The 13678-nt window shown below is 33.9% G+C and overlaps 1 protein-coding gene across 1 annotated transcript in view; it reads right to left on the reverse strand.

Annotated features, from left to right (window-relative positions):
• Positions 1 to 1595: 1595 nt before the first annotated feature.
• The window catches only part of LOC150103122 (putative RNA polymerase II subunit B1 CTD phosphatase RPAP2), a 110441-nt gene continuing 98358 nt past the window's right edge, over positions 1596 to 13678 (reverse strand). Inside the window, exons 9-11 of the mRNA XM_090397941.1 lie at positions 10412 to 10492; positions 7573 to 7641; positions 1596 to 1944 (exon numbers count right to left, since the gene is read on the reverse strand). Of these exons, the coding sequence (XP_090254067.1) occupies positions 1788 to 1944; positions 7573 to 7641; positions 10412 to 10492 (307 nt within the window). The 3' untranslated portion in view covers positions 1596 to 1787. The remainder of the gene's footprint in view (positions 1945 to 7572; positions 7642 to 10411; positions 10493 to 13678) is intronic.

Below are 13678 nucleotides of genomic sequence, written 5' to 3' on the forward strand. Positions count from 1 at the left end.
GAGTCATAGCAATTTAAAATTTTGGTATTATTAATGATAAATACAGTTGATTCTCAAAACAGCAAGAACCATTAAATTACAGAGTTTCTGAGTTTGCTATAGAAAGAAACTTGAGAGCTGACTATATTTAGAATAATAAATGTTCTCGCAGCTCAACTGTAAAATCTCTTGGAAGGGGGAAGTGACAGGGTTTTCAAAATAAGGGACTGACAACAAACTGTTATGTTTATAGTTATGGCCAAAATGACAAACAAGTCACTGTACTGTGCATGTTTTTCAACAGGAAAAATCCAAACACCTCTGCGTGAGACTAGCTGACATTCAGTGGAGATTCAAACCCAACACACCAGAGCAAAGAGTAATAATTTCTACCTGATGAATCTCCAAATAAATTATCTTATAGTATTTTGTTCAATGTAATGTATGATTTTTGTATAATAACTATATTCAACGGACCTCATTATAGCAACATTTCCATCACAATCAGGTTTAAATTATGAGGGTGGTCTGAAAAGTTCTCGGCCTCGACCATAGATGGCAATATTATTGGCAAGATTTTTTTTTTTTTTTCTCTAAGTTGGTACATCTGTCATAAGCATCCATGTGAAATTGCAAGTCATTCTATCAAGTATTTGTTTTATACTGTCTGAAGCAAAAGTGTTGTCTGTATCGTGCAGTTATAAAATTCCTTGTAAAAGAAGGTTGAACACCAAAAGAAATTCTTTCGAAGTTCAAAAAAGTTTATGGGCACTCTTCTCGTTCGTTTTTGACAATTAAGAAATGGGCTGCTGAGTTTAGACGTGGCTGTACCAGCCTTGAAGATGATCCATGTGAAAGATGTCCAAAAAGTGTAACACCACCAGAAATCGTTGATCAAGTGCACAAGACAGTATTGGATGACAGGCAAGTCAAAGTGCACGAAATTGCCGAGACTATAGGCATTTTAAAAGAACGTGTAGGATATGTTTTGCATGAAGAATTGCACAAAATGGGTGCTGTGCTTGCTCACAGCAGATCAAAAACGCACTCGCATGAAAATCTCTGAATGGTGCTTGGAGCGTTTTAACAAGAATAAAACTGATTTTGTGCGTTGATTTATTACTATGGATGAGGCTTGGATTCACCATAACACACCCAAATCCAAACAGCAGTCAAAACAGTGGACAGAAGCCGGTTCCATCAGCAGGAAAGGTCACGGCATTGTGTTTTGGGATGCTAAAGGCTCATATCTTACTGAGAACCACTACAGGAATAATGGTGCTGGAGCATCGTTGGAATAAATGTATTAGTCTTAAGGGAGATTATGTTGAAAAGTAAAAATAATTTTGAAATTATGAATTTGTTTTTTCATTGTTAGGCCAAGAACTTTCCAGACCACCCTCGTATAAACCTATTTTTTTCTATATTTAAAAAAAAAAAAAAAAAAAAAAAAATCCACTGAGATACAGGTATTCTGTTTGTAAACTGCTCTACTACCATGGTTATGAAATGAGCAAAAGTTTAATGCTTTATTAATATTAATTTGTAAAATTATTTCTGTACTTTCAATTGAAATCATTCTATAGTCTACTCATGAATGAAATATAAACTCAACATGACTTATAAAAACAATATTCTCATAGATACATGCAAGCTTGGCTTGATTTTTTTAAATGGGGGAGTGACAGCATCTGGAACTTCTCATTATATTAATATCCCACCATCTCAACAAACTTAAGTCAGATGTATACTTTATACAATATTTACAAATGTTATTGGTTTAGAAAATTGTACACTGATTTAACAAGCTATGAAGAGAGTAAATTAGGATGATATAAAACAGAAGACCACAGACTTTCTACACTTTCCAGAGTACAATGCATCTTCTCTAATATTTTATTTAGATGCTCTCTTGATGATGATTTTTTTAACATCTCCTTAATTTCTGGCAATAATTCACCTATCCTGGGGAGGGAAAAAAAAAAAAAGACAAATTATAATTATGCAATATGTAAGTCTATACTTGGTTGGGGCAGAAAATTAAAAATGTAAGTAACAGTAGATGTAAGTTTTTGCACTTTAAATTTATACTATAAATTAAAGGTACCAAGAAATTATATTCTTGGCTTAATCCTTTATCCAAGTGTAAGCAAACAAGATTGTGCCTGAACTATTTCCAGGACTGGGACAACTCATATAAAGAAGCTAATGACTTCACATCATTTCAACCTTAGTATCACTTATAGGCCTGGCTCCCACTTATAGACCTTCCCCATAATGCACAGCATTATACATGTCTGCAAGGAGATGTACTTTGCATTATGGAATACTAAGGCAAGTGATGTGAAGTCATTAGCTTCTTTATATGAGTTGTCCCAGTCCTGAAATTATTTCAAGCCCAAACTTGTTTGCTTACATTTGGATAAAATGAAACCAAGAATTCAATTTCTTGGTATCTTTAATTTATAACATAAGTAGATAATTTTATATGTATGTGATAAGAATGCTTCATAATTATTACTAACTGTAACCAGTTTTATCCATCTACTGAGAATTTATTCTAATTAAATATATCGACTGTTGACTATGAAATAACTCGAAATGAGATGGCTGTGAATTATCTTGCATTTGTTATGCTGCACTTTGTAGCTGATGCAGGCAAGAACTACTGTTAGGGTATATGCTGTCTCTTGGCAAGCACTATTTTTCCACCCTCCAAACTTGCTGCTCCTAGGCATTGCCTTCGTTGCTCAGCCCTGAATGCAAGTATTTCAAGGGGGAAATGGGCATATGTAGTAATTATAGTGAAATCAAAGTAAATACTTTTTATAAGCAAATAGAGAGGTAATGCATTACTGGAGTTGTGCTAACATGATTTGACACCTTTCATGTTTATATTACTGGTTCAAAGTTTCTAGGCCCATGGGGAAAGGACATGTCAAGCTCATACTAACATCAACATGCAGGTACCATAAGTTGCTTACTTTTTATAGATGCCTAATTTTTCTTCAAGAGCTGATATGCAAGATAACTCACAGAGTATATAAGAGAAGTACAGATCCATGAGAATTCTTGGTCCTTGACTAAAAAAAAGTATGTAGCTACTGTGGCAAAAATAGAAAAACAAAAAACAAGAATTATATATTTTTGAAGAGAAAATATTTAGCAGCAAGTGATGTTATTGCAACGTTAATGCCATTCACTTCTAATGAGCTAGCTGCTCTCTTCCTGCATTGGGGTTAGAAACTTTCAACCAGTACTATAATTGTATACGTTCCAAAAACTTTTTTTTTTACTAAAGAAATGTTTGTAGTTCTATTATATATTATTGAAGAGAAAATACTATCAACCTATTAATACCGGCAGCAAGTTTACACATTTGACTGCCATTGGCCAACGTCCTAACAAGAGCATGCAAAATAAGCTATAACTTTATAAAATGTGTTTTATTTATCTGATACTAGAAATGAAATTTCTATATTAATATATATAGAAACTTCATATATAAATCTCTAGTTCTTATAAAAATATCCATCATATGTCAATATTTATGGGCCTATAACTTAAAATATTTTAATCATCAATTTCTTATGTACCTCAAGGGATGTTTTGGTACTAAGACAGCACTACATTATTATTAATCTCCTATCAGCAATTTTCTTCCAAATTAGTGTATTACTTGTCAGCACTCCAATCTTTTCATGCTTATAAGGCACTTCTGCCTGAATCAGTCTTCCTCTGGGTCTTTTTCCTGCCATCTTGGCCTCAAACACTCATACTTAAGTAGCCATACCACCTTAGATTAGTTCCTTTTTAATATGATACTGCCATTGCTGTCATCTGTTCAGGCCTTTAATTTTTTAAGACTTCTCATATCTGTGGTCTCTAACCTTTGATCAAGTGCTTTATTTCTAACCACTCTCAGATTAACTTAAAATAGTTGTAAATAATGTGTGTACTGCTAATTTCTCTCTTATTCTGAATAAATTTATTCAGCTGGCTCCCCACCACACCAGCCATTTCCACTAAAAACTGTGCTTAAATAGCTAAAATATTACTTCTTCTATAGGTTCTCCAATGAGATACAGCTTAAGTTTTTCTTCTTATTTCTGCCTATTTTCATACCAAATTTGATATATCAACATGCAGTCAGCATAGTTAGGGAACCCTGGAGACTTGCACTAGTCAATTTGTTGAAGTTGAAAGTTTATTTTTCACTTGGTTAGAGTATAATAAATTTAGTTTAATCCTTTATCCAAGTATGAGCAAACAAAGTTTGCACCTGAAAGTATCTTCAGGACTGAGGTAAGGTGGTACAACACCAGAACACTCCTTGCAAAGGTGGAGCAAGCTTCCCTTAATGCATAACATTACACATATCTGCAAGGAGATGTGTTTTGCATTATGGGAGATACTGAGATAGGAGTGTTGGTAGCTTGCTCCACCTTTGCAAGGAGTGCCCTGGTGTTGTACCACCTTACCCCAGTCCTGAAGATACTTTCAGGTGCAAACTTTGCTTGCTCACACTTGGATAAAGGATTAAACTAAATTTATTATACTAGTCAATTTAGAAGTACATCATCTGCATGAAGCCAACTCCATTTCATGTATATCCAATTCTGATATCAGTTTTAATGTGCCTTTCTCTCATAATGTGATCTACATAGATGATGAATAAGATGGAGATAATGCGTATCCATGATTTTACATCTTCCTGTATTTCCTTCAATTCTAACTGAGAACTTTATAATTGCAGCATTTTGAAAAACTTTTCTCTGGGCATCTTTTATATGCTGTTTCCAGATTTAAAAAACTTAAGCACAGATCCTTGTCATGTTTCTATGATTTCTCTATTTGCCCTTAATCCTGCTTGTTCTTCTGAAAGTTTCTCTTGCACAAATCTTACATGGAACACTTAGTAGAGAAATTCCTCTGTAATTCTCACATTCAGCTTTATTTCCTATTTTATATATGAGAACGATGAGAGCGCTATTTCAATTATCTGGATTTGATCTTATGACCAGGCACTCTGAATTATGCAGTGTAGCCACTGCAAAACTTTTATACCTCCACATTTGGACATTTCTGGTTGAATGTCATCTACACCAGCTGCCTTTCCACATTTCAATTTTTTGATGACTTTTTCTAACTCAAGTATTGATATGCACTCCTCTTTGCATTCTTCTTGAAATATTTCTACTACTTTTCATTTCTTTTAACAGTCTTTAAAAGTAATTACTCCAGACACCTAGCATATCCTTATGCTAATTGTCTGGAGTAATTTTGTCACCTTCATTCCTTTGACAGTTCTTTTCTCAATCTCTAAGCTTCACTACTAAGCCTCCAGAACATTTTGCCATCTTTGCAATATTTATTTTCTATATTCTTACCAAAGTAGTATTCCCATGATCTTTGTTTAGCTACTTTTACTCATAGCTTAGCTCTCTTATATTTTTCTCTGTATTCTTTTAGGGCATCTACTGACTTTTTTTTGCTAGGCACTTCTGGTAAGCTTTCTTCTTTAACATCTTGTGTCCACCACATTGTTCTTACTTTTCTATCCTTGCAGACAACTTCACCACATACCTTTCTAGCTGAATCAATGAAAGTTTTCTTTAGAATTTGCCATCAAGACCCCTCAAGGCTTTGTTCTCAAACTCTTTCAACTTTTCTTCAATAGTTGTCTACAGTTTACCCATAAAAGCTGCTCAACTTTAATTATTTTTAAAACTGTCATACATAGTTATTTTCTATGTGATATTAATTTTTATCCTACTTAAAATTAATTGATCATCGCTTCCAATTTCATCTCGAACCAGAATGAAGATATCATTATCACCGATGACATTTGATAATGCATTTCTTGTGTCTTTCTTCACTCCACATGAACTTCTGCACATCATGTTGGAACATAGTGTTAGTAATGACTAGTCTGTATTCTGAGCAGAAATTCAGCAGTTGCTTACCATTGTTATTAGCCTCACCCTTTTCTCTAAATTTTCCTAAAATATTTCTATATTCGAAGTAGGATTCATTTCCTACTCTGCTGTTTAGATCTACAACAAGAATTATTCCATCCATTTTATTTATGTCAGTTGACTGGTCTAATGACTAGGAAAAATTCCTCCACTTCTTTAGAACCTTCTGTGGGACCATAGGCACAAATAAAATTCATTGTCCATATAATTCTACTTGAAATTGAATTTCCTTCCATACTAGAAGTTTATCTTCATGTTTGGTTGTGAATGCTATTGCCTAAATATAATCCTATAGTTATTATTTAGTAAGATCTCTCATATGTTTGTCTTCTTTGTTTCAGTAATGTCAATTTGATTTCCTTTCCATTAATACTCCTTATATTGATGGTTTCTATCTTCACTTCTTCTGACATTGAGCTTATTCATCTTCTTCTACATGTTGAGTTGAAGTTTGTTTCAGCAGAAGTTCTTTCTGATTCCCTGACAAAAAAACAGTGGGCCCTGTTTAATGGGGCATACCCCAGCTGGTAGAAAATCTCATTATGTGGTGCCATCATGTGTATTTGTGATTTAAGCTAATAAAGACAGTATAATTTGGTCATCTAACTCCCAAATTGCTAGACCATCTTTGTCTGTTCAGTACCCAATGGATACCTACTAATGGAGTGCACCACATCAAGGTGAGGATTGGATATTAGGTCAGAAGCTCCAGTTGGTTCTCTGCATTCCTTAAAGGCAATGTAGAAGTCTCCTTCCAGTTATTTGACCCCCATTTCTTCTATGATAAATGCATAGAAATAGCGGTTCAGAGAGAAACAACAGTTGGGCATTTGGGGGAAATGCCTTTATGTGTAGAGCAATAAAGCATTCTTCAATGCATAGGTAACTGAGTCCAAGCTACATTCAGGTATACCTAAAATAATGATTGACAGGAGCCAATGTTCCACAAGAAGGCCAGTTATCCCATTTCACCATCAGTCCTTTGAGTATTGTGGCTGAAAATGCAAGGCTACCAGCCTTTGTTAAAAACAATGAATACATATATGCTGACATGGAACTAGATAATGGAGTGATGAATCATTATCTGCTTTTTCAGTTTGACAAGTTTAAATATGGAGAATGAGTTTTATTTCAATGTATTATTCCAATAATAGTCTGGAGACAACTGTATAATAATGGGCAGTTGCTTCTCATGGAATGAATAACATTAACATGTCATGTATTGTCAATGAACTGCAGTAAGAAAAAAAAAAGTCTACAAGCAGTAGACTGAATATATATTGAAATAGTGGTTGCCATCTTAATGCTGATGTTTTGATTTATTGTGCATGTCCAACATACTGTAGCAATTACATGGTGTCCTTATTACGTCACATGATGATAGCAAATGCATTAACTATCATTGCGACTTAGAACATTCCTCCTTTGAAGTTGTAGGACTTCCTAATGTTTGAAAAGAAGAGTGGAGCATACCCACCAGAAAATATATCTCCTGTAGCTCTTTGGTCAAATTGTGTATACCTATTAATGTGGGAAAGGAGAAACTGATATGTTACAACTAAGAATAACACTGCTAACTACAACTTGTATAAGCGGAATTAAGAATACTACTTACATTTGTAGTAGTATAATAGCCAATAATATCCATACTGGTGGTTTATGCGTTATTGAATGTGCAGTTAACCTACAATCAAAAATAAAATTACTACAACTTCTATACATATATAGTAAACATAAATTCAAGTGTTAGCAGCAAAAGGTCAAGAATATTAGAAGACAAATTAGATTAAGTGTTTCACTTCTCATCTGACATCATTTAAAGTTGAAGTTTCTTCTATATCAGTGTTAAGTGCTTAATGTGATTTTGTAATTAGAAGAAAGATCAAATATCCATTTCTAAGCATACCAACATTTAAATTGAAACATACTATTGGAGTTTTAAAACCATGGATTTAATAAAACATTTATGCATAATCGTTTACTAGTTTCGCTAGCTGTAACTGTCTAGCTTTGTCAAGACGAGAAAGGTTATGCTGGTTACCTTGATGGACCCATGTTTCACTCAGGATTTCTCCATGAGTGCAGGTCACAAAGATGCCTCCAATGATATCAATCTTGAGCCTCTCTCTTCCATGTTATACCCATAGATTTCACTAGTGGATCTTCCCATCTTGTAGGTTGCCTTTCTGGTTTTCTCTTTATTCTTGGTTGCCAGTTGAGTATTCTATATGTCCATCTGTTATCCTTGAGTCTGGCTATGTGACCTGTCCGTCTCATCTTGCTTTCATATACTGCAGTTACCACATCTTTTATGCCTAATCTCTTTCTTAGTTCCATGTTTCTAACATGTTCCATTCTGCTGATGTTTTTATCAGCAGAATGGAACATGTTAGAATCCTGTGTTCTGTTGCACGCTGAGTTATTCTGAGAGTCTCTTCTTCTTTTCTTGTCGTGTTCCATGTTTCTGATCCATATGTGAGTGATGGTAGAATATCACTATTAAATAGTTTTGCCTTCGGAGAGATGTCAAGATTTGGATCAGTAAGTGTTTCTTTTAGTCTGTTGAATGATAGCCATGCAGCTTTCTTTCTTTTTGCTAGTTCTTCAGATAAATCGCTATTCATTTTTATTGTTTGTCCTAAGTACTTGTATGAGTCAACTTGTTCTATAGAGATGTTATCAATACATAGGTGACTGTCACTTGTGTAGATGTTTTTGATCCATTTTGGTTTTTCTAGATTCATTTCTAAGCCTATCTTACTGCTGTTTGCATATACTTTTTCACCCATTTCTTCTAGGTCTTTTGGGTTGTGGGATATCAGTACTAGATCATCAGCAAACATAAGAATTTGTAGCTTTTCACCATCTATGCTTATTCCTCCGTTTAGGTCTATTTTTTTTTCAGAATGTCTTCTAAAGTGCTGGTAAATAGATTTGGGGAGATCACATCGCCTTGGCAGACTCCTCTCTTTATAGGTTGATCAAATAGTGTTATTTGTGTGGTCTGATTTTTGTTAATTTCTTTTATCATGTGGATATAAGTAGGATCCACATTTATTTCCAGTAAGGCACTAATGACTGCATTGTGTTCTATGGTATCAAATGCTTTTTTAAAATCAATAAAGAGGAAACATAGAGGGATTCGGTATTCTCTGCAAGTTGTGAAAACCTGGATATGATCTATTGTGGAGAAGCCGCTTCTGAATCCTGCCTGCTCCCTGCTGGATTTGTCTTCTAGAGTGTTTTGGATTCTGTTCAGTATTACTCTGTTCATGATCTTATATATGTGAGAGAGTAGACAGATTGGATGATAGTTTTTTATGTCTTCCTTGTTCCCTTTTTTGAATAGAAGTATGGTTTTTGAGGTTTTCCATTCCTCTGGAATCTTTCTTTCTTTGAAGTATCATGTGAATCTGGCAGCCAAGGCTTTGAAAATAATTGGTCCACCTTGTTCTGATTTCTTCAGCCTTAACATGATCAAGTCCTGAGGCTTTTCTTTTACTCATTTTCTTAAGGGCATGTTCTATTTCTTCTGGAAGTACATCTGGTATATTGCTTGGTTTTGGAATGATAGGTTCTGAAACTTGGCACTTAGTTGCATAGAGATCATTATAAAAATTCTGCACAATTTCTTCTATCCTTTTTCTATTAGTATGTTTTTCTCCATTTTGATCCTGTAAAGCAGATGGAATTGACTGTTTAAAATTTAAGTCTTTCTCTATTATTTTCAGGCTGGTTTTTGCCTATACTGCTTCTCTTAATTTTTGTATCCTGAAAGCTTTGTAGTCTTCTGAAATTCTTTTTCCTAGTAACTTAAAGATAATTTTGTATTCTAGAAAATTCTTTTCTCTTTTTCAGTAGGTCTATAGTTTGAGGCGAGAGTCGGTCTCTTTTTTTTTGTTTCACAGGAATTTCTGATTTTTTCTTGCACTCGTTGAATTTATTAATAAAGTCAATGTAGTAACAGTTTAAAAACAACTGTTTTAAACCGTTACTACATTCTCTTGTTTTTGCATTTAATACCAGCATAACCTTTCTTGTCTTGACAAAGTTAGACAGTTACAGCTAGCGAAACTAGTAAACGATTATGTATAAATGTTTTATTAAATCCATGGTCTTAAAAATCCAATAGTATGTTTCAATCTTAATGAAAAGGACCAAATAATAACTTTCATACCAACATTTAATTGAAGATTTTAGAGTGATAGCATAGACAACATTCTTAATCTTTCTGATATTACTTAAGAGACTATATTTTTGCTTTTCACTCTAGATATTTTTAGTTTCACAGAACAAAGCAATGTTTCAATCCTGCAGGAGCTAGTATCTTTTACTAATAACTGGACATGTAGCAGGATATATCTTGGTAATATCACACCTTTTAATAATTTTATAATTTTTTCTTTGAGCAAAAATTTTGTATGCCCTCCTAATGAAAAATATGTAATACTTACTTAAATGTAGCTACAAATTGGTGGAGGTTTATGCTTATGCTCCTCATACAAATTCCTAGTGGTAACAGAATATCAGGATAACTGTAGTTAAAAAAAAAAAAAAAAAATTAAAGAAATTCTTCTCTTCATACTAGCTGATTAAAAATATATACCATTTACATGCTTATCAGAGCAATAGACAACGAATGTATTCTTTAAGTTTGATAAATGCTATCCATTCAGCTGTTATGTCGTTACTTTTACTATATTATACCTGTTCTACATCTAAATAGCCCACTTTCTAGTCTACTGTTGTACCTTTAAAATATTAATTCAGATCTATTTCCTCTTCGGATATTGGTAAAATTTTTATTATGCTGTGCCAGCCAATATCCTATAACAGAAGAGACTCTTGTTCAGGGAAACAATTCCAAATTCAAAAGCATATACACAACATTCTATCTTATAATCTTGACTTGTAGATTCAGTTAGCAGTCGTGACCTAAATCTCACTTAAGCAATAATATCTAATTCCTTCCCACCAAAAGGTTCTATTTCATAAGTGGTGGTTTGAATTCGTAATCAGGCATAAACTCAGGTATAAGGTACAAAACATGTTTATTGGAAAAACACAAAACAATTACAGTTAAGAAAATTCAATTATTCAATAGAGCAAAACTCACTCTAAGTTAAGGTTTATACTAAATCCGAGTAAGCTAAATCCTTCAATTACGAAAAGATAAGATTAAGTGTGAGCATAACATTACTAGGATATAATTCCTTCACAAGTTATTCACAGTACACGCACTGAATACTTTCATTAATACTCTATCAATAACTATCTTAATTCTAAATTTCATTAGTCAAGCCTAGCCATTCTCAATCGAAATACTGCCTATCAACAATTCTTCTTTGTTCCATGTGGTCTCAACTAATCCAAGCAAATTCTCACTTAAAAGTTCTCTATTAGTGTCCTTTAGTTTACAGTATACACAAATTTCTTATTCTTCTAAGCAATTTTTAACATAGAACGAAAATCTTTACATTACCGGATCCTGTCAGATTTCATGCTGCCATTTCATGTAGATCTGGATTACCTTACTGTATAGTTATAGGCCGTCTTTTGCGCCTGGCGATCACTACGCTTTTCTTTGAATCTTTTCTGGACTGTGGCATGCTGTCTACCGCTCTGCAGGAAACTTTCTCCGATGGGACATTCTGCTAAGGCTCGATTCTGCACAGGCCGTCATAACGCGATCAGCTCCACTTGGAAATCTTCAAGCATTCTCAAGAAAAGAACCTGCCATCCGTCATCACTGTAGTCAACCCACCGCTCTCTCACGAATCCAGGAACCAAAGAAGAAGAAGCTCCGTAATATCGCATGCATCATCTTTTATTCACCCTATCGGCGCCTTCTATTCGATGTGGTTTTTACCCACGAACCCCATCGTTCATACCCCTTGGGTGATCCTACATTCTCCCTAATCTGTTAGGTTTCTATTCCAGGTAGTCACTCTGACGTCACTTTCCGCATAGGTACAGCCTCCATCGCTACGCTCGACTCGTACAGATTAAACATGATTATTCCGAATTACTACTTATTATCTTTCTGGAAATTTCGTAATGTACTAGACAGCTTAATAGGATTTACAAATAACTTAACAATTCCCTTACATAATTCTTACTTTTCTGACACAAAATTCTCTGCTTCTTATTTCAGTTATACAGGAATAAATTTCAATATATGGCACATATGGACTACACATTATCACATAACATAAAGAAATTTTTCATAATTATTAGCTGATGTGCAAGTATCTCCTTAATTAGTAATATTTATCATGTTAAATCCTGAATAAAGAATTTACTTGTAAAGTTCTCCATTCAGGATCTAACACAGCTAAAATCTGATAAGAGTAACGTGAAAATAAGATAAACTTTTGTTTTCTCTGGAGCATGTTCTGATAATGGTAGAAGTAAAAAAAATGCCTTGGCAATTAAATATTTACACTCTTCTGTTTAGTATGATGATAAAGAATTAAATAATAGAAAATAAATTGAAATTCAGTAGAATTTAGTGCAGAATTTTTTAGTATAGGTATACCAGGAATTTTTACTAACATCATTGCTGAAACGCAATTTAACTTTCTCTATTGATATCTACCAACATACTATCACCTAATAATAATAGAATCAATACAATGATGAAATTTACCTAAGTGGTATTAAAAATATGTTAGCGAACAGATTTTTGGGTAAAGAGGAATACACCTTTCTTGGTGAGAAGAAAGTAAATTTCTATTTCTTAATACCCTATATGGGCCAATGCACAAAACAATATATTAATGTAATTTATTTGCTTCCACTTGGACAAAGGATTAAAAAAAAAAAAATAAGTTTAAAACTTTTGTAGGTGGAAGCCATGTTAAAACACATACTACTTTTATATAAATTAAGTGGATATTAAGTCCAACATCATTTCAAAGCCGAATACAGAAACTATAAGTTTTGTGCAAAAATCGACCAGAGCTCGAGGGAATACCCTGCCACCATACTATGAATTGCTCTAGCCGAACCTAATAGGAAAAGCATGAACACTAAAAGTGCCTGCATATTGCCTTCTATTGGTCCATTTTGATAGGTTTCAGTAGTCTGAAAGCTGTAATTTCCGTAAGCAAATTCTCGGTTGGTGCATTGGATTTAATATCCACTTAATTTATATAATTTTGCATCGCTGAAATGAAGCCTTTGGCTCTTTATTTTAGTACATATACTACTTTTTTTTTAAAGTGAATCCCACCCATGACATCATACAGTATGTTACTTATTGCTCGACAAAATTTAGTACAGTGATATACAATCAAAGAGGAGACAGCAAGAAATATCAGACAGGTATAAGGGACATTACACAGAAATGCATAAGAATTACAGACATTGACACAACAGGTAGATGGGTTGGCCATGCTCAATATAAGAGTGTCCATAAGATCCAGTACCAACAAATTCCAATCTTTCACTAGAACAGATTTTAGTTAGTCAAATAACTGAAGTGGTGGCTGCTAGCATGAAATGTAATGACCAAAGGCATCCCACATGTTTGATATCTTCAGTTTCAGCCTATTCTTCCACCACTTGAGATTTGTGGGCATTGATTTTCCGAAAAGAAAATCTGTGCCAACTGGATTCCTACAAAGTCACACATAGAATTTGAGGGTCTGTTCTCTGCAGTTATGGTATTCCTATCAAATACATGAAGAGGGACATGGCCAATGATCATTATTCTGTTC

Source organism: Typopeltis vanoorti, chromosome 9 (assembly GCF_054136105.1).
Source record: "Typopeltis vanoorti isolate ZY-2024b chromosome 9, IOZ_Tvanoo_1.0, whole genome shotgun sequence".
Lineage (NCBI taxonomy): Eukaryota > Metazoa > Arthropoda > Arachnida > Uropygi > Thelyphonidae > Typopeltis > Typopeltis vanoorti.